General features: G+C 40.5%; 1 protein-coding gene across 1 annotated transcript; it reads right to left on the reverse strand.

Moving 5' to 3' along the window:
- Positions 1–411: 411 nt before the first annotated feature.
- LOC129747177 (protein rigor mortis) lies at positions 412–21286 on the reverse strand. Its single transcript, XM_055741225.1, has 12 exons — positions 20941–21286; positions 19561–20087; positions 18849–19503; positions 18555–18788; positions 18128–18489; positions 17760–18002; positions 17407–17700; positions 16788–17342; positions 1191–1341; positions 1032–1125; positions 806–969; positions 412–743 (listed from the first exon to the last, which is right to left on the reverse strand). Exons 1-12 carry the CDS (start codon positions 21117–21119, stop codon positions 614–616), a joined length of 3588 nt encoding a protein of 1195 aa, XP_055597200.1. The 5' UTR covers positions 21120–21286; the 3' UTR covers positions 412–613.
- Between the last annotated feature and the right edge of the window lie 572 nt (positions 21287–21858).

The following is a 21858-nucleotide window of genomic DNA, read 5'->3' on the forward strand; positions in this document are numbered from 1 at the left end:
CCAAACTGTCCGGAGCTGTGCCCGGTGGAGCAGTACTGGGCAATAATGAAGCGGGAACTTCAAAAGAGCAAGAAGACAGTCAAAGACGAGAAGGACATGTTAAGAAAATGGAAAAAAAAACTTAGAAACTGGTACCGGATGACACTGTAAAGACTTTGATGGAGGGCATCAAGCGAAAATGCGTTTAATTTTAAACTCATTGATTAACTTTTCTTTTGATTTTTGAAGTAAATATATGTATAAAATACCCTCAAATTTTGGTTTGATTCTAAACATCATTAGAAAATTGGCATGTCATTTTCGGTGTCGCAATAATTTCGTGTTCGCCCTTGAGTGAGAATGGCACTTCATGAACGCCAAATTACAAATGCAGTTGTATTTCTTTCTCTAAAGAACGCGGACAAGGTCATCTCAATTGTTGATCGTTACTTGGCTTTATTGTTCCTTTTTTCACTGAAGTAAAGATCGCTTGGCAAACATTTATTCGAATCCGAGTATTTTTAAAAGGTAGAGGTTTTTCAATAAACAAGAGTCTTGCTTTGGAGTCAGGTTCGATAACAACAAGAGATTGTTCAATTGAATTAAAAAAAACAATAATACTGTAGATCGAGTCCTACGCCACTGGCAGCGACTCGTGTAATTTGGCGTTCAACGCGTCGATGGTCGCTTGGATTTCTTCGGAAATTTCCTTGCGCTTCGATAGAATGGCTATGGCATTTTTGTACTTTTTAACAGCGGTCCAGCTACGAAAAGAATAACAAAGTGAGTCTTTATAGAAAGTTTTCAAACAATTGAAGTCTCTTACATCAATGCTGCACCTTCCATGTTTCCGACACTCTCTAGGTACTGGGCCCACTCTGTACACACCTGTTCACGTATCGGGTCGTCATCGGCTTTGCGTAGTTTAGCTATCGCCCAAGCCTCACGGAAAAACTTATGCTTGCACAAGGTATCGATGGATTCGTCAATCTAGAAAAAAGGAACGAGCATGTTACCGTAGAGGTCGGAATGAAATTGAACTTAAAACATACCTTGTGGCAAGCAATGAAGTAAGGGACCGATGCTAAAGCGCCCCGGTTTCCCAGAATCTGATAGGCGTATGCCTCGCAGCTCTTTCTCCAGAATCTTTAAGAAGATTAAACATTAAATTGATACGTTGAATGTTGGTTGTAAGTATTTTGTTAACATACTCATAAGAAACAGAAGGAGTCAATGACAGCAGCTGATCCGTGAGCGTCCCCGAAGCGATTCGTTCGATGATAACTTCCTTGAGTTGGAAATTGATTTGAGGAAGCAGAACTGTACCGATAGATGAACTTGTTGAGTGACGATGATTCAAGGCTGAAAATAATAAATTTATAATTTATAAAAATTAAGTTTACCTTTTTCATATGTGGTTATATTGATCTTAGGAATAATTTTCTATTTCTAATTCTAGTCCATCAAGAAATACAACAAAATTTCCACAAGTCCCTCAGTGAATATATTTATTTTTGGTATAAGTACAAGTAGAAACACGAAAAACCGAAAGTAGAATTTGCTTCAGTCTAGAAGAAATTGTTGAAGCTGTTGATGGTCCAGTTCGCGTATTGATGATTGTTGGCGGCACTTGCGATCGCTTGGGATAGATTGTAAATATGGAAAAACCTTTATGCAGAAAGTCCACTATTCATTATTAATCAACATCATCCTAAAGCATGAGAATCCCGGACAAAAAACTACTTCAACAGGTTTTCAGGGATGAATCAACCATAAAGGCTTAAAATCCCGGACAACTGTTTTAAGAGCTTATGACCTCAGATATGTCAGGCAGGAAGCAAAGGGTTCGTTCAAAAGGAGTATTCTAAAAATATACGATTAGCAAGTGGACCAGCAGGCAACCAAAGGACCTTCAGCGCAGGGGCGGCGGGTTGCTGAACACCAGCAAGATGACACTGAAGTGTAACAAGTGCTCGGTTAGTGATGTCAGTGTTTGTTGGAATTTTTGTTCGCGTAAACTTTAAATGTGCCAAGAAGATTCTTTGCTTGTGGAGAAGCTGACCTACGTCGAAGTTCGCCCCAAACCCCTAGGCACCAACCTGACAGCAGAGCTCAACGTCAACCTAAAACCCCATTTCGATTTCTCCAGGACCCCGAGGTTTTACCTTGAATCGAAGGTGTGCTCCCCGCTTCGAGGCTTGGCCTAGACTCCGCCATTACAACTGAGCCCAGGTCCGTGCGCTGCAGTTACACTCACCGGCGCTCCGGCCAAGGCCCCACTCGTACAAAAGGGCCCGCTACGAACGAGAGAACGACGCATCGGCCCGTCAACATACCGAGCGTCGTGAACATCATCGTCGTAGCTTTAGTTGCCGCCTAGTCTGTAGACCGGAGCATCGACCGACAACCGCCTTATAGTTGTATTGAGGAACCGCCGACCGACAGCCAATCCAGTGCAGTATAGTGCAGCTCCTGTAACCTGCACGACCGCCGAGCCACGTTGTGGAAGCGGAGGGGCTACGACCAGGCGTCCGGTTCAAGGAAGAAGGTGCCCTCACAACAGCATAAGCCAGTGGTTCCGAGTTACGAGGTAGGAAGTAGCTATACGACCCAAGACTAACAAGACCAACTTAAATAAATGTGGGAGGTTTCAAAACGAATCGAAGTGTTTTCTTGGCTAGCCGAATCGTCTGTAGCTTAAGCCGACCCTGAGGCATAGAGGGGGAATCTCAGCATCGCTGAACCCGCTAGCCGACCATTTGTTATAGAAGATCGATGTTGGAAAGACGGGTTCCGAAATGGCAATTCTCGATACGTTCAGTTCCAACGGCGGAGACTCTGGGATCCGGATTTTTTTCTGCTAGGCGATTAGTTCGGAGCGGAGCTTAGATGAAGCTGAACACAAAGAAGGCTACTCATGTGATGATGTGCTACGCTGCGGGCTGAATCGGGAGTTTCTCATATCGTTACACCTCATATATATACACACCTTGGTTTTATCTGGTTTTACGAAAATCATCGATGGTGTCAGCCACGACATCTGGTGGCGGGTGTCGATACTATTCGACACTTCAAACAGCGACGCACTGACCGAAATCGGGCTATAAGCTTTATTGGAAATTTTAGTGTTTTTGCACTAAAGGAAAATCCAATACTTTTTACGATTTGACGGTCGAAATAGGGGTGATTCATTTTATAGGAATTTTCAATGAATTTCAAAGTGCGCCAGGATGATTTGATTTAAAGCATAGTTCTTTTAGAAATGGGACACTTTCTTTTGCTAATAGCTCGTTTACTAGTAATCGGACATTCAAAATTTTGCCAGCATTTTGTTGCCTGTAAAAAGTACTATCCGACCTATTTTTTTCAAAATTAAAAATTAACGCGTTTTTGAGATATTTACGATGCAAGAGAAAAAGGAAAAAATAATTTTGCACAGTTTCATTCAAAATCCATCATAATCAAATTGATAGTTGACAAAACCGTTGATTATTCGAAGAATCACTGTATGTAAGTGGTGGAAAAGTATGCAAATACTGTCAAAAATGTCCACAAAGTTCAAATCAAGCATTGGAGTGAAGCATATGATCGGCAACTCCGGCTAAGGGTCATCAGGGAATCAAGTCTCATACCAGCATTTTTAATTTTCAAAAATCGAAAAACTAAGGGTAGATCGCTGAAATTTCAAATAAAAAAATTTTCTCCGATAAGCTGAAAGTGTTGCCTGGTAATGAGTCATTCAAACCACACCTCAAACACTAAATTTTTGCTAGTTCTAAAGCTCGTAAGCTGTATTGCCGGTTCCGAGGCTATGGGATAGATGATTTCTGATGAACGACAAAACTTATGAAATACCCTTTTCAAAACACATTCCAGCGTTTGAATCCTATACCATGTCCGCTCGTGGCAAGGTCCCGAGTATATTAAAGTATATATTTGCTGATTATTTTGTATAAAAATATTATGATTTGCCAAAATTCTGCTCCTGTGTAAAGAAATAACAATATTCAAAACGAAAACTATGGTTTTCGCTGCTTTTAAAAGCCTAAAAAGTGTAATCTTTTATGTACCCTTCGCAAACTACGATCTATACTAACCGATTATACTTTAAGTTTAATCTCATGGTGGTTTTACTTAGTTATTGCCATATTTTGCCAGCAGAAATTCCACTAAAAACGCTAAAAAAGTGGCTCAAAAATAATCAAATTTGTTAATTTCGAAACATCTGTATCCACTAAATTGTCCTCAGTTTTTTTTCTAAAAGAGAAGTATTGGTCCAAAAAGTAGTGGAAATTGAAAGAAGAGGATGTAGCCACTAAAAATACAGATTAGACGAAGTCTGAGTTTGAAAAACTGATCTCAACCATGACTGAAAAAAGTGTGCACTAGCCGATGGGAGGTACCAAGAATAAAGTAGAATTTAGTCTTACAAAAAACGATAAATATTTTTTTTCAAATTTTTTCACGAATAATCATAAGATTACCTTCATTTCCTTCATAGAAAGTTTTTAGATCAAACGAAAGGTTTTTGAGATACACGCATTCGTAACTGTCCCATTTCTAAAAGAACTAAGCTTTATTAATTTAAAAAGTAAAATTAATAGTTCATAGATTCCATAAAATATGCCGTTGTTCAATTTATTTATAAATTAATTTGTTTTTATTCACTGCAGCTTAAATGAGATACATTATATGGAGCTTGATTGAACAAATTTATTGTCATAACCTAAAAAGAAAACTTTCCGTTCCAATCAATTGGCCATGTACATTTGGTGAACATTCCGGATAAGGTTCTGTTCTCAGCAGTACTGATAAAGTTCAAGGATTCCACACTCCATTTCGTACTCCGTTTGTATGTTGTCACCTGCAAATAATATTTATTGATAAATCACTATTTCTTAAGGAACCTTAATTTATATAACTTACCGATGAAAAACTTTCCATAATTGCGAAAATCTGTTCAACTAGCATCGGTGGCAGGTCCGGAAGTTCTTGCGGTTCGAGTTCCTAAGGAGTCTCGCGAGCCGGATTGGAATAAAGGAACAGCGGTATTCATCAGCTTTTTGAAATTGTTGCTTTACAATTATAATTCTTCTCATGTTGATGTTGGTTAAGTATGATGAACATCCAGTGAGCTTTTCCCGGATCATAATCACGCGCCCGAAAATTTCTCTAGCCGGATGTCTAATTTTCATTAATCCGTGCGCTTCCCTTTAAATAAAATGTGAGCTGGAAAAAATAAATTTATTGATATTTAAAACAAAATTATAATTTAATTGAGAAGTTATATTTACTTACGACGAGTTAAATTGTAACATTCTGGAGGAAATTTTTTATCACTAGCTGTTTGATTATTCGCTGCTGAAGGAGTTTCCGATTCCGCACCAACCTGATGAACAAACTGGGGTCAGAAATACACCTGACGTTCTGTTTAAATTAATTTTATGTTTGCCGGCTGCTGGTTCACTTTCTCTTAGTCTGAACCGGTATCGAAAATTCAACGAACAAAGCTACTGGATTTTCCAATACATTTCAAAAAGTGTTAAAAGTTCTTAAGATTTATTGGATTTTCTAGTATCTTTCACCGGATACTGTCCGATATCGTCGAACTGGTAGAAAGTATTGGATTTTGTTATAATTTCCAATTGATTTACCGTTAGTTCCTATTAGACATAGTATTGGTAATTATTATTAAAATGATCTTATACATTTTATAACCCGATTTGGTTCAGTGCGGGCAGTCATTTGCTCCGTGAGTCACTGGGGTGTGTTAGCCGGTTCTCGGAGGCGCATTGCCTGGTGAGGAACGTGAATTGTGGTCAGCAGATGACGCTCGTACTCAGCACACTTCGGAAGGGGTCCGCAGCGGTGAGCAATTTGTCGAATGAAGTGGTGGCGTAAGACGAAATGTCAAGATCAAGGTGTGTATATATTCAGGAGGTGTTACCGAATATCGATTCAGCCATTTTGGCTATGTAGGCTATGCAACTATGCGGAACTCATGAAGTTTGTTTACCAACAAACCACCGAAAAGCTGAGAAAAAATAAACAAACTCATTGAGAGCCCCGCTCACTCCTCGCCTACTTACTGTGAAAGTCGGAGAACCTAGTGTATCAAAAGACCTTGGTTAAGATTAAGATCTCATTTGTTAACACCAGTGATTGAAATCCTCACCAATTTTCTCATCAGAGGCATTCAAAATACACACTTTGAGGCCTCGCATAGCTATACAGGAGACGATACATATACATTCATTCAAACCTCCCCCCATGAGGAGGATCTGCTCTGAGTGACACTATTCGTTTGCTGCCCCGAACGAACTCTCTCAACGTTCGGTTGCTACATGATGCATGAAGAAGACGAGGCACACATACTCATTTACGTTCTTGAATTTGAATAACTCCAGCCGAGAGCTGTCGTTGAGGAGAACATCTTCAACCTCGCCGCAAAGGTTGAGGCAACAACAAAAACAACCGAACTTATTGCGTTGCACGGCCCGCAACGTATAGTGCAAAGAGGGGGGAGGAAAAAGAAACGAAAAAACTAGCTGCCTGCGCAGGGTTGCCAACTCTTTTTCAGAAAAGTCTGGAAGATTTTTAAAAAATGTCTGGAAATTTCTGCAAATGTCTGGACACCTAAGTTTTGAAGGTGGCGACCTTTTTTTTTTGGTCCCCAGATCTCAATGTTACAATAGTATTTTTCTGTCACTATATCAGTCACGTGCTCTGTCTGAGTCTCAATTTAACGTACATCCTCAAAGCGTTTGCCAAGGTTTCGAACCCTTATTGAATTCATAGTTCATAGGTTCTTATAATCATTTCCTCAGGGTGGCCACTCAAAATCCATTTTGGATTTCCCGCCTTTTTCCCGACTTTTTCCCGCATGTTAACAAGAAATTTCCGATTTTGTAAAACAGGAAACAAAACAAAAATCCGAATATTTATTTTTGAAACCACCTAGATTTTGAAAGACATAGATTTCTAAGATTTGCCTTTGTTTTTATATTTTTTTCAAAAATCGTCCTGAATTGCCCGACCATGTAGAAACGTGTGATGGAAAGTATGGTATTTTTAAGTTAAAAATCATCGTTCTTTGAAACTACTATTTTGAAGATATTTTGCTCAAATTCGACCTTCATATAATTCGATATCAAATAAGCAATTTCAACTTGCTTAGCACCTGCTTTGACATGTTTTGTTCCAGATTTCACAGGATCCAAATATCTTTGGTAACCAACGCCCTAGCAGCGACAAGTCATCTGATGTCCTTTCAATTCTTTGAGACATTTTGAATATCAGAGAAACCCCTACCTGCAAAAGACCTCGTAATACATCATATGGTAATATTATCTGATTGGAAATGATCGATTCAAAACCTGAGGGGTATTACAATGGAACAAATATAAGGAAAATGAAATAATCGCTCTTGGTTTTATAATTAAAAACTCTCTGGAGTATTCGACCGAATATTCGTTTGGCCGAATAGTTTAAAAGGTCAATATTCGGTATTAGGCCGTTGAAGCTTCAATTGTTTCGCCTCCTCGGCCGCCTCTCGCTTCCGATTTGCAATAGTTTCTATAACAGATTGTTTTCCTTTTTTTTTTTGTTTTAATAGGACTCGACATCTCTCGAGTGAGTATAACGAGCATACTGGATTAACGATTTCGTTACGGTTATTCCCGTTGTTCAATGAAGCAAGTTAAAACTAGTCAAAACCGATCCAACACGGTAGGAGGATCCATTTCGACCTGGTAGAAATCGGTCGAAGCCAATCGGAAAAAGATTGATGATCAACTGTGAATCATTTTTTACTTGTTTCGCCTTTTTCGTTCAAACTTCATTGAAAAGACTTTCACCGAGCCAAAAATTTCCGACTTTTCGGCAGAAATTCCCGGCTTTTTCCTGCATTTTTTCCCGGTGGATTCCAAATCCCGTCTTTTTCCCGCATTTCCCGAATGGGTGGCCACCCCGTTTCCTGCCATATTACACCATGACGAAATTGAATTTTCATAGAATCTTAGAACAATTTATGTCCGAACACAAAAGTCTGGAATTGTCTGGAAGAAATGCCAAAAGTCTGGAAGTCTGGAAACCTAAAAAAATGTCTGGCAAAAGTCCAAAAAGTCTGGAAGATCCAGACAAAATCTGGAAGGTTGACATCGCTGTGCCTGCGTGCGGTTGCAGTGCAATAATAGCAATAGCAGAAAAACCTCACGCATTCGATCCAGGCACAAACGAGGAGACTCGGGTTTGCTCTGCCTTTTGAATTCGGTTCCCTCAAGGTTGTAACAGGAGATGAGCAGCGTTACCACATATACAGATTTTTCTGTAAGTATACAGATTTTTTGGAAATTTTGTAACACAGAATCTGTATATACAGATTACAGATAATTGGAAATTTATACAGATTTCATACAGATTTTCAGAAAATCAGAGATTTTCCAGGATATTTTGATTATACTTCGAGTTAATCATTAATAATATGCTTTGATGATTCAACCATCCATCAATTCTAGCGTAACATTTCAAAAGGGCGAAACTGCCAAATGTAAACAAATCGAGTTAACGGTCATTCCGGATGTACGCGGTTGCACTTTATCCACAGAGAACAGACATACAAGCTAGCCCATGAAACTTGTGTAAAATTTCCAACGATCATTTAGAACCAACTTTTGTTTTTTGGTTGGGCCACCAGATGTCTCCAAAAACACCAAAGAGAACTGTCAAAACCAAACTGAGAAAAAAAACAAAATTTTGGTCAGTTTTGAACAGGTCGTATGAACTGTTAAGCATTTTTCAAGAAAATTACTGAAAAAGTTTTGTAACATTTTTGTTCGTTTGCATAATGAAAAAATATCTTGAAAGTTAATTGCTTTTTCGTTCAAACTGTGTTTAATTTTGGACAATGGAATGCTGATACTTGAAAGTAACGCGCTTTGAGATGTCTAGAATCATTTCTGATGGGTAAGGCTTATCGTCAAGAATGTTCCTAATTGACTGAATATATCCGATTCGTCCTTTGACGTTCAAGAAGTGCAAAAACTTATTGATGAACTGTTAGTCTGACTCAGTAGTGAAAAAATAAAGGAATGATCACCGGTGCTTTTTATACGGTTTCACTTATTGACTATTTTCAATGAGTTGAACAACTTACTTTTATTTTAAATTAAGGTAGCGTTTCGGGTTACTCTGGGAGACATCTGATGATGGATGAAGAAAAGTAACCGGAATAGTTACGTCAATTTAAAAAATAAATGAAAGTTGTTTCTCTCATTGAAAAAGTGAAAAAGTAAAACCATATAAAATAAAGGAATTGAAATTCTACCCAAACACAAGTAACTCTTATTGCATTTATTTAGCAATGAATTGAACCCGTCTATTTTAGACCGACATTAGTTAAATTATTAATGTCGACTACATACGATTACGCCTTTTCGAAAACTGAGCTGTCGAAAATTTGATTACTAACTTTTGAACGGCGCAATAGATGGCACTGTTTCCAGTCAATTTTCAACGTATTTTTTGGATGTCAGCATTTGAAATTTTACACACTTTTTTGAAGATTTTTTGTTCGAGCTTGTACGTCTGTTCTCTGTGCTTTATCTAATAAACACGGTTTCATCTTAAAAGCGCTTAAAACTTTCAAAAACTCGATAAAATTCAATTGGGCGAAACTTCATGTTGATGCATTTTCGATGGAACGCCTATTCAAAATGGGTTTAATTCTTCTATTCGTGTATAACGGCAGGCGTAACTAGAATCAAAAACGAAAAAGGGCAAAACTCAAAAATCTCTGAAATTTAGTGAAAAAAGTTAAAGTTCTTGATAACCATTGAACAATAAGTGAATATAATGCACATTTTTTTTATTTTGTTGTACAAAAAGTAGTCGATTTTTTAAATAGGATTTAAGACGATGTTCCGAAATTTCAAATGCGTTTTTCTCGATTCGAGCTAACTGCTAGTGTAATTTCCGAATTTGTAACACTCCTTTATTCGTGGCGAAGTTGGACGAGTTTTAAATTCCTACGGGTACAATTCGATTAACAAAATATTATGAAATTGTTGTTTTTCTATCTTACGTTTAGTGGCTTTTCAATTCGTAACCTTTTATCTGAACTTTTCAGCTTTGTGCCTGAGTTTTTCACCTGAACTTTCAAAACGTACATTTAGAACGAGCTTCAATAAGTTCTCTAAATATTTCTCACCTTCGCTGGGTCCTTTGCCGTTCAATAAACTTGCGCACCACCGTATTATCAAGTTAGCGCTGCAGCCTACGTTCGAATAACGTTAAGTTAAAAAAAGGTACAAATCTAGTTTCTGTTGGCCTACCTTAGCTGGGATGTAGTGAATATCACCTCTGCTCACTGCTGTACTAATGCACAAAGTTGTACACAAACGTTTGGCGATAAATTCAACTTAAAAAAAAAACTTTTGCGTTTCGCAATTCCCCTATTGTGTTTGTTTACAATTTCTCTATGTTTTGCTTCTAGCTTTCCCGCTTAATGAGCAACTCTCTTTTCTCACTCTCTCATCGTCCCAATTTGAGAACTGTCATCTATATGAGTGCGTTCAATGCTGTCGGCACGTTAGGCCCGTTCAAGTGACACTCCCCCCCAGTTTGCTGACTCCGTCTCTGAGTCTGCAAACTCTTTCTTAGTTCGCATGTCTAGCGCTGGAACCTTAACAGCTGATCTCTTGTACACGCCTTTCGCCGTCTTAATTCTCACGATACGCACCCACCCGTCTCGGTTTGCCATTCGAATAATAGCGATAACGCATACGTCGGCTCATAGATTGATCACGTGGAAACTGCCCACTAACCAGTGGTTTCGTGTAAGCGCAGGAACGGCTTCATCCTCGATCGGTACATAGGTGAGCGGCCTTGCGTTGAAGATGCTTTCGACCCCGACTGAGACACTCCTAAGTTCCTCCTCCTTAGGGCGATATGGTGATTGTAACTCCGCTAAGGTCTGCTTGACGGACTGTACAAATTGTTCCCAGCTCCCCCCCATATGGGGAGCTGCCGGTAGATTGAAACAGTAGGTGGTGGACACCAAACATAGCTCCTGGATGCCAACGAAATTGGTTTCCCAATTGCTGCCGCTGCACAAGTTTGAGGTTAAAGAGCTAGCTAATAGTAAGTACACCCCGAGGATAGAAAGACAAAATAGAGGACCCCCCAATCTCTTCTCAACTCTACTCCCTATAGCCACTTCCCTTTTTTTCAAAAGGTCGATATTAACGTGTGCGAATGGTCGAGCCGATGATGTGACTGAAGAATCCACAGGTGGGCCATCAACCGCAGGAGAACACGTACAGGCGGTTGCCTTCGATTCGCCTTTCGGGTATTGAACGGCGCGTTCATGCTCCTCTTCAGCGTTCGATTCTGTCTTGTGGTCACAAGAGGTAATGTGATAAGTGTAGTGTACCATGCTAAGCGCTTCTCCATTCGACGCTCCACTGTAGATCGCCCATCCTAAATCGGTCTTAACAGCAATCGGCTGACCAGGCTTGCCTTCTCGACATTCCCTGACAAGTGTCATGTTTGCATGTTGCACACCGATGAGTAGACGAGGCTGGATACTATGATACGACTCCAGGGGAATCCCTCGCAGATAAGAGTTTTCAGCCTGAAGTTGTTTCGCGTCGAGTGTCTGAGACGGTAGTTGCAGTCCGCATACTGTTCGTACGTCTCCCATGTGAAAACGCTCTCCCGTTAGGCCGGACACTTCGAAGCTGACAATCTGGCTATTATCTTCAACACGATGTGTGTCTCCAGTCCATTTGAGACTCAATGGACAAGATTTTCCAGCCAGGTTTAGTTCATCCGCAAGATCTTGGTCCATAAGTGTCAGCGAGGATCCGTCATCCAAAAAAGCGTAGCAATGGATTACAATCCCGTTCCCATACACCACGACTGGAACATAGCGAAACAGGACAGGGCTGGACCCAGACAAGTGAGTGTGGCAGGACCGCTCTTCCCGTTGCACGTTGTCTCCAGTCTGGATGGGCGCGGACTCTGCGTTTGGCTGCATGGGCGCGGACTCTGGATTTAGCTGCTTGTGCAGCAACGGGTGATGTTTGCATGTGCATCCGTTGACTCCGCAGTTCCTGGACACACATCCCCCTCTGTGGCGCTTCAGACATTTCCGGCACATCTTGGCTTCACGTGTGATTGCCCACCGTCCATCGTACGACAGCTCACGAAATCCTTGGCAGTTCGCGAGAGATGCACAAGATCCCCTGCAGACAATACACGCTGTGGGGTAGGTTCTTCTTGTACCGGCTGATGATGAGCTACCTCCTGGAAAATAAGCGCAGTACTCCCCCTGGTGCTCAACGTGAGCATTCACGTACGCCTGAACTCTCCTGCGAGGCTCCTGGTTGTGTGACGATACTTTGGTCTGACGCGGCTTCGAAACCAGACAGGCGTCTTCGCCTATCTCGTAGATCCACTTGTCAAAAGTCTTCAGGTTGACCTTCCGAATACTTCTGGAGTGTTTCGCCCACTGTAGTTGCATTGGTCCTGGAAGTTTGGAAACAAGTGAGTTCAGCAACGAAGCATCCTGCTTGAGCTCCTTCCGACCACAGGCGTCGATCGTCGCCGTCAGGTTTTGGACGTCCAGCGCAAAATCGACTATCGCGTTCATAGACTCAGGGTCGACCGGTGGAATGGCAAGAACTTTGTCTTTCAGGGATTCAATAATAAACCTTGGCTGTCCAAACTTCAATTTGAGCGCATCCATCGCCCTGTTTACTGTCTTTGGATGGAGAAGAAAACTTCGAACGGCAGCAAACGCATCTCCCTTCAGGCAGTTCCTCAGCCGAATCATGTTTTCGTCGTCTGTGTAGCCGCACATCTGGGTCGTGCTCTCAAAAGTGGAGAAAAACATCGGCCATTCCTCGGGATTCCCTGAGAACACAGGCAAGTCCTTAGCGACAACATGGCGAGCGGCGAGCTGATTGCGCGTCAGGTTACAAGTTAACCGGCTACTGGTTGCGTCTTTTCGCTTGCTTTCGCCTTTCTTTGCTGGCGTAGAACGACCCTTCGGATTGAAGCTGGATTCGTTAGTTCCTTCCTTTTCGTCTTCACTAGATCTATCGCTGCTGTCTGTCTCCGTTTCCTCCTCGGAATTATCGCTGGAATCTTTTTCTCCACTTTCTTCCTCTTCTTCGTCGTCGGAGCACTCTTCTTCTTCACTTGTAGAATTTGGTTCCTCTTCTTGGCGCTTGCTTCCAGCGGCGCCCAACCAGTTCTGTACCTTTGCATTAGCGTCCACTTCTTCTTCCGCTGCTTCTTCGTCTTCGAGATCGACCAGCTCCTCGAGAATGCTAAAGTGTTTCTCCATCAACTTCTTCTTTTCCTCCAACAGCGTCTGTTCCGCCACAAGTCTCTGTAACTGCAGCTCTAGATGTGCCTTCGCAGACTTCCTCGAGCCTGCTGACGTCACTGAGGCAGCTTCCAACGATTTTCGCTTGGGTTTCTTCAGCTTCTCCGGCTTCGGTTTATCGACCTTCTTCGGCAATGCAGCGTTTTTGTGAGCCTTGATATCACCTGCCTTCTTCTTTTTCGCTTTGCACTTCTCACAGTTCCACTTCTTACTTTCCACACTTTGGTTCACACCCACACAACTAAAGTGATTCCATCCATTACAATCGTCGCACTGCACCATCCGGCTATTGTCCACCGATTTACACGTCCGACAGCTGTGACCGATATTTACGACCGTTTTCGCGGGGGAAGTATGGCTAATTTCTTTGGGAGGAGTTTTGTTGGTAATGGGGTTGAATTTTTCAGAAGAGGGCCTTTTCTTAGTCGTGCCTGGTTTCGTATTGCCGTTCTCAGAATTGGGGCCAAGAGCAACGGACTTGAGTTGAAGGGGGATATCACTCTTGGCCTTAGGGGACCTACTAGCTACGCTCTTACCTTGTTGGGCAGCAGTGGCTGCGGTGCTGGCTGAATCAGACATCCTTCCGTAAACGAATTTAAAATGTAATTTCCGAATTTGTAACACTCCTTTATTCGTGGCGAAGTTGGACGAGTTTTAAATTCCTACGGGTACAATTCGATTAACAAATTATTATGAAATTGTTGTTTTTCTATCTTACGTTTAGTGGCTTTTCAATTCGTAACCTTTTATCTGAACTTTTCAGCTTTGTGCCTGAGTTTTTCACCTGAACTTTCAAAACGTACATTTAGAACGAGCTTCAATAAGTTCTCTAAATATTTCTCACCTTCGCTGGGTCCTTTGCCGTTCAATAAACTTGCGCACCACCGTATTATCAAGTTAGCGCTGCAGCCTACGTTCGAATAACGTTAAGTTAAAAAAAGGTACAAATCTAGTTTCTGTTGGCCTACCTTAGCTGGGATGTAGTGAATATCACCTCTGCTCACTGCTGTACTAATGCACAAAGTTGTACACAAACGTTTGGCGATAAATTCAACTTTAAAAAAAAAAAACTTTTGCGTTTCGCAATTCCCCTATTGTGTTTGTTTACAATTTCTCTATGTTTTGCTTCTAGCTTTCCCGCTTAATGAGCAACTCTCTTTTCTCACTCTCTCATCGTCCCAATTTGAGAACTGTCATCTATATGAGTGCGTTCAATGCTGTCGGCACGTTAGGCCCGTTCAAGTGACAGCTAGTTTCGCCCTTATGAAAAGAAAAAAAACTTCCAGATTAGAGTTCGGAACCGTTACAATGTAAAACAACATGCAAAGGGTTGAAGAAAGTTTTAAAACCTGTGTTATTGCTTTTAGGAAATGTAACTTTTAATGGTAAAGACTATTGACACAATGTTCAAATCCCAAATGATTGTTAAACCCCAGAAGCACACAGATCGTTATATTTAACGGAATATATCGACCTAAAACTTTGCGTGACCTTATTTTTCACACATGGTGGACATGTAATTTGCCGGTTCCAATTAATCGGACAAAGTTAGACCAAAAACGATTCGCGTATGCAAAATATCAGGTTTAACACTGTGTTGACATGTCTCACAAATAGTAGTCCGCAGAAATGAGCAGCGTAGTTCAAATGAGTGCGCTACGCATTATAAAAAGGTCACCGTAGTTCAGCGTAAGTATCCGGAATGGAAATTTTTGATACAGATTTCAATACAGATTTTTGAGATTTCATACAGATTAAAAAGATTTTTTGGCTCGAAAATACAGATTTAAATGTGGCAACGCTGGAGATGAGTGAGAGCCATTCGTTTGGTTTTTTGGATTCGCTGCCTCGAATGTATACTGCTTCTTGAAGGCGGGCCATATTGAGAGCGTATGCATCATCGGTTTTGTCGTTTTCGCTGCCTCAAAGCAACCTTTGCTTCCGAGTAAAGCAGTGAGCGAGAGAAGGTCGATCAATTCATGCTCAGCAAAATTCAATCACTGGTTAACACCCACCCACAATAATCTCTCGACAGTCGACAATGGCCCGCTTAAGCGAAATAAGAATGTTTGGCGAAAAGTTTTAAAATGAACATAAAAATTTTGAATTTTGGATTTTTTTTCTTGGAAATAGCAATTAAGTTTCCTTTTTGGCTACATTTAACGAGCTAGCCGGAGCCAAAGAGGAAGAAAAATCTATCTTCTCTGTAAAGACCAATAAAATTTAACAATGCTTATGGATTTTGTTGGAGAAAGACCGTCAGCACAGGCTACCGATCGTCTTTTTACGTTACTAGAAGGAGTTAGTTATCAGGTACTGCAGCGAACTCTTATTTCGTCTACACACCCCGCGGAATTTACGCCAACAGTAATTCTTCCGACTGCCGCCTTCCCGCACGCTTTGCAAATTCAACAATCCCATTTGGACATGCTGTATAGGAGATTCAACGAGCCGAGCGAAAACTTCGATTTTAACGTGTCAAAATTAACTTTTAAAAGAAGAATCCTTAGTTTGTAAATAGTCCGTGCATAGTTTAGTATTTTGAAAACAAATACGTAAAATTAAAAAAAAAAAAGATGTGTAATTTTTATATATTTTTGCGTTTGTGACAACAAAAATCTGAGAAACTAATAAGTTTTCCACTAAAATATCACATTTGGATCTAATTCAGTCGAATACTATAGAATTTTGAGATATTGTACAGCTATCCACGGAAATACGTTCAAGTATTTTTTTTTTATTATTATTTTTGGAAGATGAGTGAACAATATTGAGCTAAATGAACAATGTTCCCCAAAGTTGCTGTAAAAGATATAGTGAACAATATAACTAATTATGCCTTTATCTTGCTTCTTAAAAGTTAAATTTTGATGCTCCCTTGCGAAGTAAAATAGAACTTATTCAACTCAATCAATTGATAGCGCAAATATAACTATGTCGAAGACACCGATGAACTAAAACAAACCCTCTGGTCTGCAGTCAATTTTGACCACAAAAGTGTGGGTCGTCCGTCACTGGGAATTCTCCGAACAGATCGTAATTTTTTTTTTCATGGGAGTTTAACTGTCAGGGTCATTCTTCCCTACAACAGATCGTAAGGCTTTGCGTTTTCGTTTTAAGACAGAACGAACTTCAGGTCCCCACCAGGGAACTGCAGTCTAACCTGAGAAACCGTTTTTTGTTCCAGCTTCCATGAGGATTTTGATTAAAGAGGAGACTTAAGAGATGGGTTGAGTACAAGAGGAAATAAACCTTGTGATGTTTATACTGTGCGGCCATTGGGTCTCGTACGGTATATGGCAAGTGAAAGGTACTTAGCGTAGTGTGTAGGTATCAGAAAAAGTTACAGCCAACAATCGATGCAATTTAAGACAAGTTAACAACAAGCTGAAACAAGTTAACGGCAAATACTTACTTTCTTCATGAATAAGCTCTCGCAATTCTTTTTCGCTGCGGAATAATTTTTCGTTCAAATACAGTGCTTCAGCATTTGGTTTTGTTTGATCTTGCTCTGCGGCTTGGGCTTCCTTTTGTTCTTCTGCTTCCTCTAGGGGTTCGGTATACTTAGCCAAACTGGTGATGCATCGAAGGATGCGAGATGCTTTGTTGAGTTCCCGTTTGGTCAAGTGGAATACAGTCTGATAACTGGCGTTCAGTTGAACGTTCGGGGGAACGTTTTCTTTAACTTTCATATGTTGAAGTCGATCGGATAGCGACTGTAGAGAAGAATCTGCCTCAAGCTTATCAGCCTGTGTTTCTATTCCGTTCTCAAGATGATCTGGCAAGGCACCGTTGATTCGCTCTGTTGACACAGTCGGACTATTTCCAGGTGTAGAATCTGAAATTCTGAAGGCTTCAACTGCTTTCGATAAATGTTTATCTACTGATTTTTGCATCTTTTTACGTTCGCGAGCTAACTTATTGTTCGTAGCGCTTTCATCTACAGCCCACTTTACGGGAACTTTGGTTTCTGTAAGGGGAAACAAAAATGTTGACAAATGTATTGTTAAATATTCTGGAAAACAAATGCTTACTTTTCGTGGAACTATTCTCTGAAGCTAGATGTTTGGTGTAATCTATGAAAGACAAAGTCGTGCCTTTACCGGAGAAGATTATAACGTTCTCATGAATCGGTGAAAAGATAGCACAGAAAACCGAATCAGTCGAGTTGTATACGGCAATACAACTGGCACTAGTAGTGTCCCAAACACGAACTGTGCTGTCGAAGCTACTGGAAACAAGCAATTTACTGTCACCGTTTCCCCAACGAACAGTGCAAACTCCTTCTGTGTGGCCCTCTAACGAAGTTATGTTTTCTGTCACTTGGTCTAGAATTGAATGTTGCGTTATTTTTTTTAATATTCAGTAAGCAAAAAACTCTTCCTACCGTCCATGCCATTAGAGAAATCAACCAGATGAATGTTTACACCATTGGATGCTACGGCTAGTATGTCGTTTTTATATTGCATTGAGCAAATATACCGTCGTGCTACGTTCATATGGTAAAGCTTCGCCAAATTATTATCCAGATCGCTGATAGTAAATGAACCATCCTGACTTCCGACGAACAAATACCGACCATACGCAGTCACATCGGACACCATTCCAAACTGTTTAAGCTCGTTAGGTTCTAAGATTAAAACAAAAAGTTTTGATTAAGATTTAAGAAAACCGTTCAGCAGTACACAATTTTTAGAGGCGAATCTACCAAGCAAGCCTCTCTAATAAAATAAAAAAAGTACACAATTTGCATACCATGAATATTAAACCCCATCATTCTGAAGTAGGCAATATGTTTTTTGCCCGATGCGAACAATACCAGACTTTTGATGTTGTTTGCTTCGGTTAGCATGCACCACTTAAGGGCATAAACTTCACTGTTCAAAAATGGGGGTTTCATCAGAACCGGAACGTTGTTTGGGCTGTTGGTGTCCATCAATCCAATGCGGCCTTCTGCCGTACCGAAAGCTATCACGTTTTCCTTCTCCGGGTGCCAATCTAGGGCGGATACCTTGCTGACGACTTTATTCATGAACGGCACACAATTAACGTTGGTAGATGTCATACTGGCTAGGTTTAGAGTAATCAGCTTTTTGTCGGTACAACCAACAGCCAAACTGGAAAAAAATGTGTTACAAATTAGTATCGATTGCAGAATTAATATTGAACCTGTTGCACTTACACTGTTGATTCGTGTGGATTTTCTTGTATGACCATATTGCCGGATGCCATACTAGTGAGATCAACGATTACTTCTGGTCTATCTTTTATTGAGAGAGCAAGTATTTTTCTATTCATAGAAAGGCACCATAGATATTCTTTATTAGGATCATTGGAGGCAATAGAACCCTTAGCTCGAACAACCGAAACTATTCCATCGACCGGGTACCGCACGCTATTCATCTTAGAAGTCATTCTGGAAAATAAATTGTTACATTTATTAACATGCGAAGGGTTTTCATTTTGTTAAACCTACCGAACGCGAGTTGCTCGAAAACGGAAATTTACCTTCCATTCGAACACATGACCAGATTGGTTATTCGCCACAATCTTTTCCGGATTTATCCACGCAACAGTGATGAAAGTGGAAGGCGACATTTTTTTAAACGATGAAGAAGTTTGATTAAATACTCGATCGATAGCAACACCAGACTCAACATCCCAGAAATAGATACTTTGTTCTCGGCTACCGGTTACCATAATCAAACGAGCCAATTCGTTTTGGCTTTTATTGGATTCAGCAGATTCTTGTTTCTCTTTTCCCTCATCATCCACAATGATATAATCACGAAGCTTCTCCGCATCGTCCAGTTCATTTTCGTCATCCGTGTTTATCAATGGCCTCGATTCGTCCCCCAGAGCATCATCATCTTCTTCGTTTTCTTGTTTTTGAGCTTCAATAATATCTTGTTTTAAGCTTTGACAAGCTTCCAAAAAATTGAAACCTTCTGTTGTATGAATTTTATCCCGAAAGCGATCCCGTTTGTTGTAGCTTGACGTTTCTCGATCGATAATAGTTCCGAACTCTTCTTCATTTTCGTTATAGTCATATATGTCAAATATGTCTGAAGCATCAGCGACAGCTGCTTCCGCAGGAGGATTCTCAACTTGAGGGGGATTTTCATCTGAATCTGTCAAATAATCAAGGTTAAACAAAAAAAGAAAGCATTACAGATCGGATATCAAACCTCTCTCTTTTTTCTTCCGCGCTTCAATCTTTGGTCTTTCCTCCCGACGCCAGCTAGCAGAACAATCTTCCGGTATAACGGGGACTTGCATCCAATCAATGGATACGATCTCTTTATCATGGCCACGCATTGTATACAGAATTGTCATGTCTTTGATCGAGAACAGCAGCACAAGACCGGATCGTGTTCCAGCTGCAAAGATATACCGATCATGTGGCGAAGGTGACAATATCACCACTGTCATCGACTGTTTGAAGAAATCCGGATACACTTTGAAGGTATCTGTTAGCAGGCAGTACACGATTAGTTCAGAGTAATCCACCGAGATAACCTTTTCGGTTTGGCTGAAGCATATGGCCGAGCAAACATCTTTATCTCTGGTATGCTGCCGTTTTAAAAAGTGACCTTTGTGGCCCTTGACCGGGGCTTCCTTGTCCATGTCCCAGATGCAGAGAACGTTGTGGTCATCGAGAATTGCGAATTCTCGCTTTTCGTTCCAATCCGAAGAGCAAGCCATCGATTTTATGCTGAAACAGAGAAATCCGGGTAACAACCTTCAGAGCTTATCCTCGAAACATACAATCGCGTTTCCTGCTTTGCCTGTCCTCTCAAATCTTACATCATGCCTGATTCTAACCTTCTTACCCAATGCTGAATTGGGCCTAATTCATTTCTCCAATGATAGGCGAACCATCGCCAGTCTTGGATCTTACCCCATTTTCTTGAACTTGGGCGGAAGTCTACGTCGTACGTGACGTTTCCCCATCATATCAGGTCTCTTCATATATACGAACACCAACACATGGAGGATCTCAATGAAACTCGACGTTTCCTCTAAACTTAGCTCTGACCGTACATCTTTTGAGGATATGATGGCTAGCATCTTACAAATGCTAAAACCACCAACCCAGTGACTATGGACCATGACCGGGATTCGATCTCATGACCGTTAGCTCGTTATACTCTACGCCGCGGGCGGCGGTCAATTAAAACATTGAGGGACATTTTTAACACGCCTTATTATTATAAAAACGGCAGCAAACCCTCCCGAGAAATCCATTGTGGTATGACCGTGCGATCAATGATCTCATGGATTTGCAAACAAATTCCGCTAGTTTTGTGTGATGCTTTGTCTCGCTGCAACGAGTCGCAGGTCTCACAAGTTATTTGAAGCATGTTTCAAAGCCTTCCAAACAAAATGAGACATGCAGTTTGTAGCAGCAACCAAAATAACCTAACGTGGACTTATGGATTGAGATACAAATTATACCTTTAGCTATCTCTTAAAACAGTATCTTATCTAAATCCTATCTTGCTTGCTTATTTGAAACTGTATCTAATGTTACCAGATAAAATTTAAAAAAAAAACCGTATACTTACCTAGCCTTATTACTAAAAACTTTTACTTGCGGCATTTGTCCCTTTGCCAGCGGCGGAACGTAGTTAACATCCGACCGAGAGTAGTACAGTAACCCATTATCCGGTGTGCAGAGAAAACTGTTCTGCCGGAACCACGACTGCAAGTGCGGTACCACAAATCCATCGACTTCGTCACCCATGTTTGTAGAAAACTTTTCAAAACTTTTGCTTTTCTGAATAAACACGTTTATCTTGGAATTACTTGAACTAAAAAAAACAATTCCAATAACCGTTCCAACAAACCACGGGAAAAAGACTGCCGAAAAAAACACGCGCTTGTGTCTTTTGTTTTGATGATTTTTCCAATGTTTGTGAACTTCTTCTTATCACCGCTGTTTGCCAGAGTGAAATAGCAACATCGAAAGTTCGCGCGCCACTCGGGAGTCGGTGGATCGACAATTACACCGTTTTACACAGAACGAAATATTACGGCCAATATTTCAATTAATTTCTGCGTCACTGCAGAATTGTATAAAATGTAAAATATAAACTCAGGCGAATTTTTATTATAATCCGAGCTAGAACGGTTTTGACTAGTATCAACTTGCTAATATATGCAAAATATAAGATTGATACAATTTTTTTTTTGTTTCGATTATAGTCGTTTTACCATCTTTATGGCATCGATTATCGCGACTTTATCAACGTCCCGCATGAGCCAATACTGTACGCTAAATCTTCCGTATCATTCTATTCTGATTACATTAATAGTAACGTTCGATATTGCATCTTGGCTAAATGTGCCTTTGCTTGAACGGATAAAATATTATTCCCGAAAGATACGATGAATCAAGGAATATTTAAATAAGGTAGTGTCGAGAGCCATATTGGATTTTTTTTGTGACGTCACAAAAACGAATGTATCGAAAATTTATATGC

The sequence above is a fragment of the Uranotaenia lowii genome, chromosome 2, assembly GCF_029784155.1.
Source record: "Uranotaenia lowii strain MFRU-FL chromosome 2, ASM2978415v1, whole genome shotgun sequence".
Taxonomy (NCBI): domain Eukaryota; kingdom Metazoa; phylum Arthropoda; class Insecta; order Diptera; family Culicidae; genus Uranotaenia; species Uranotaenia lowii.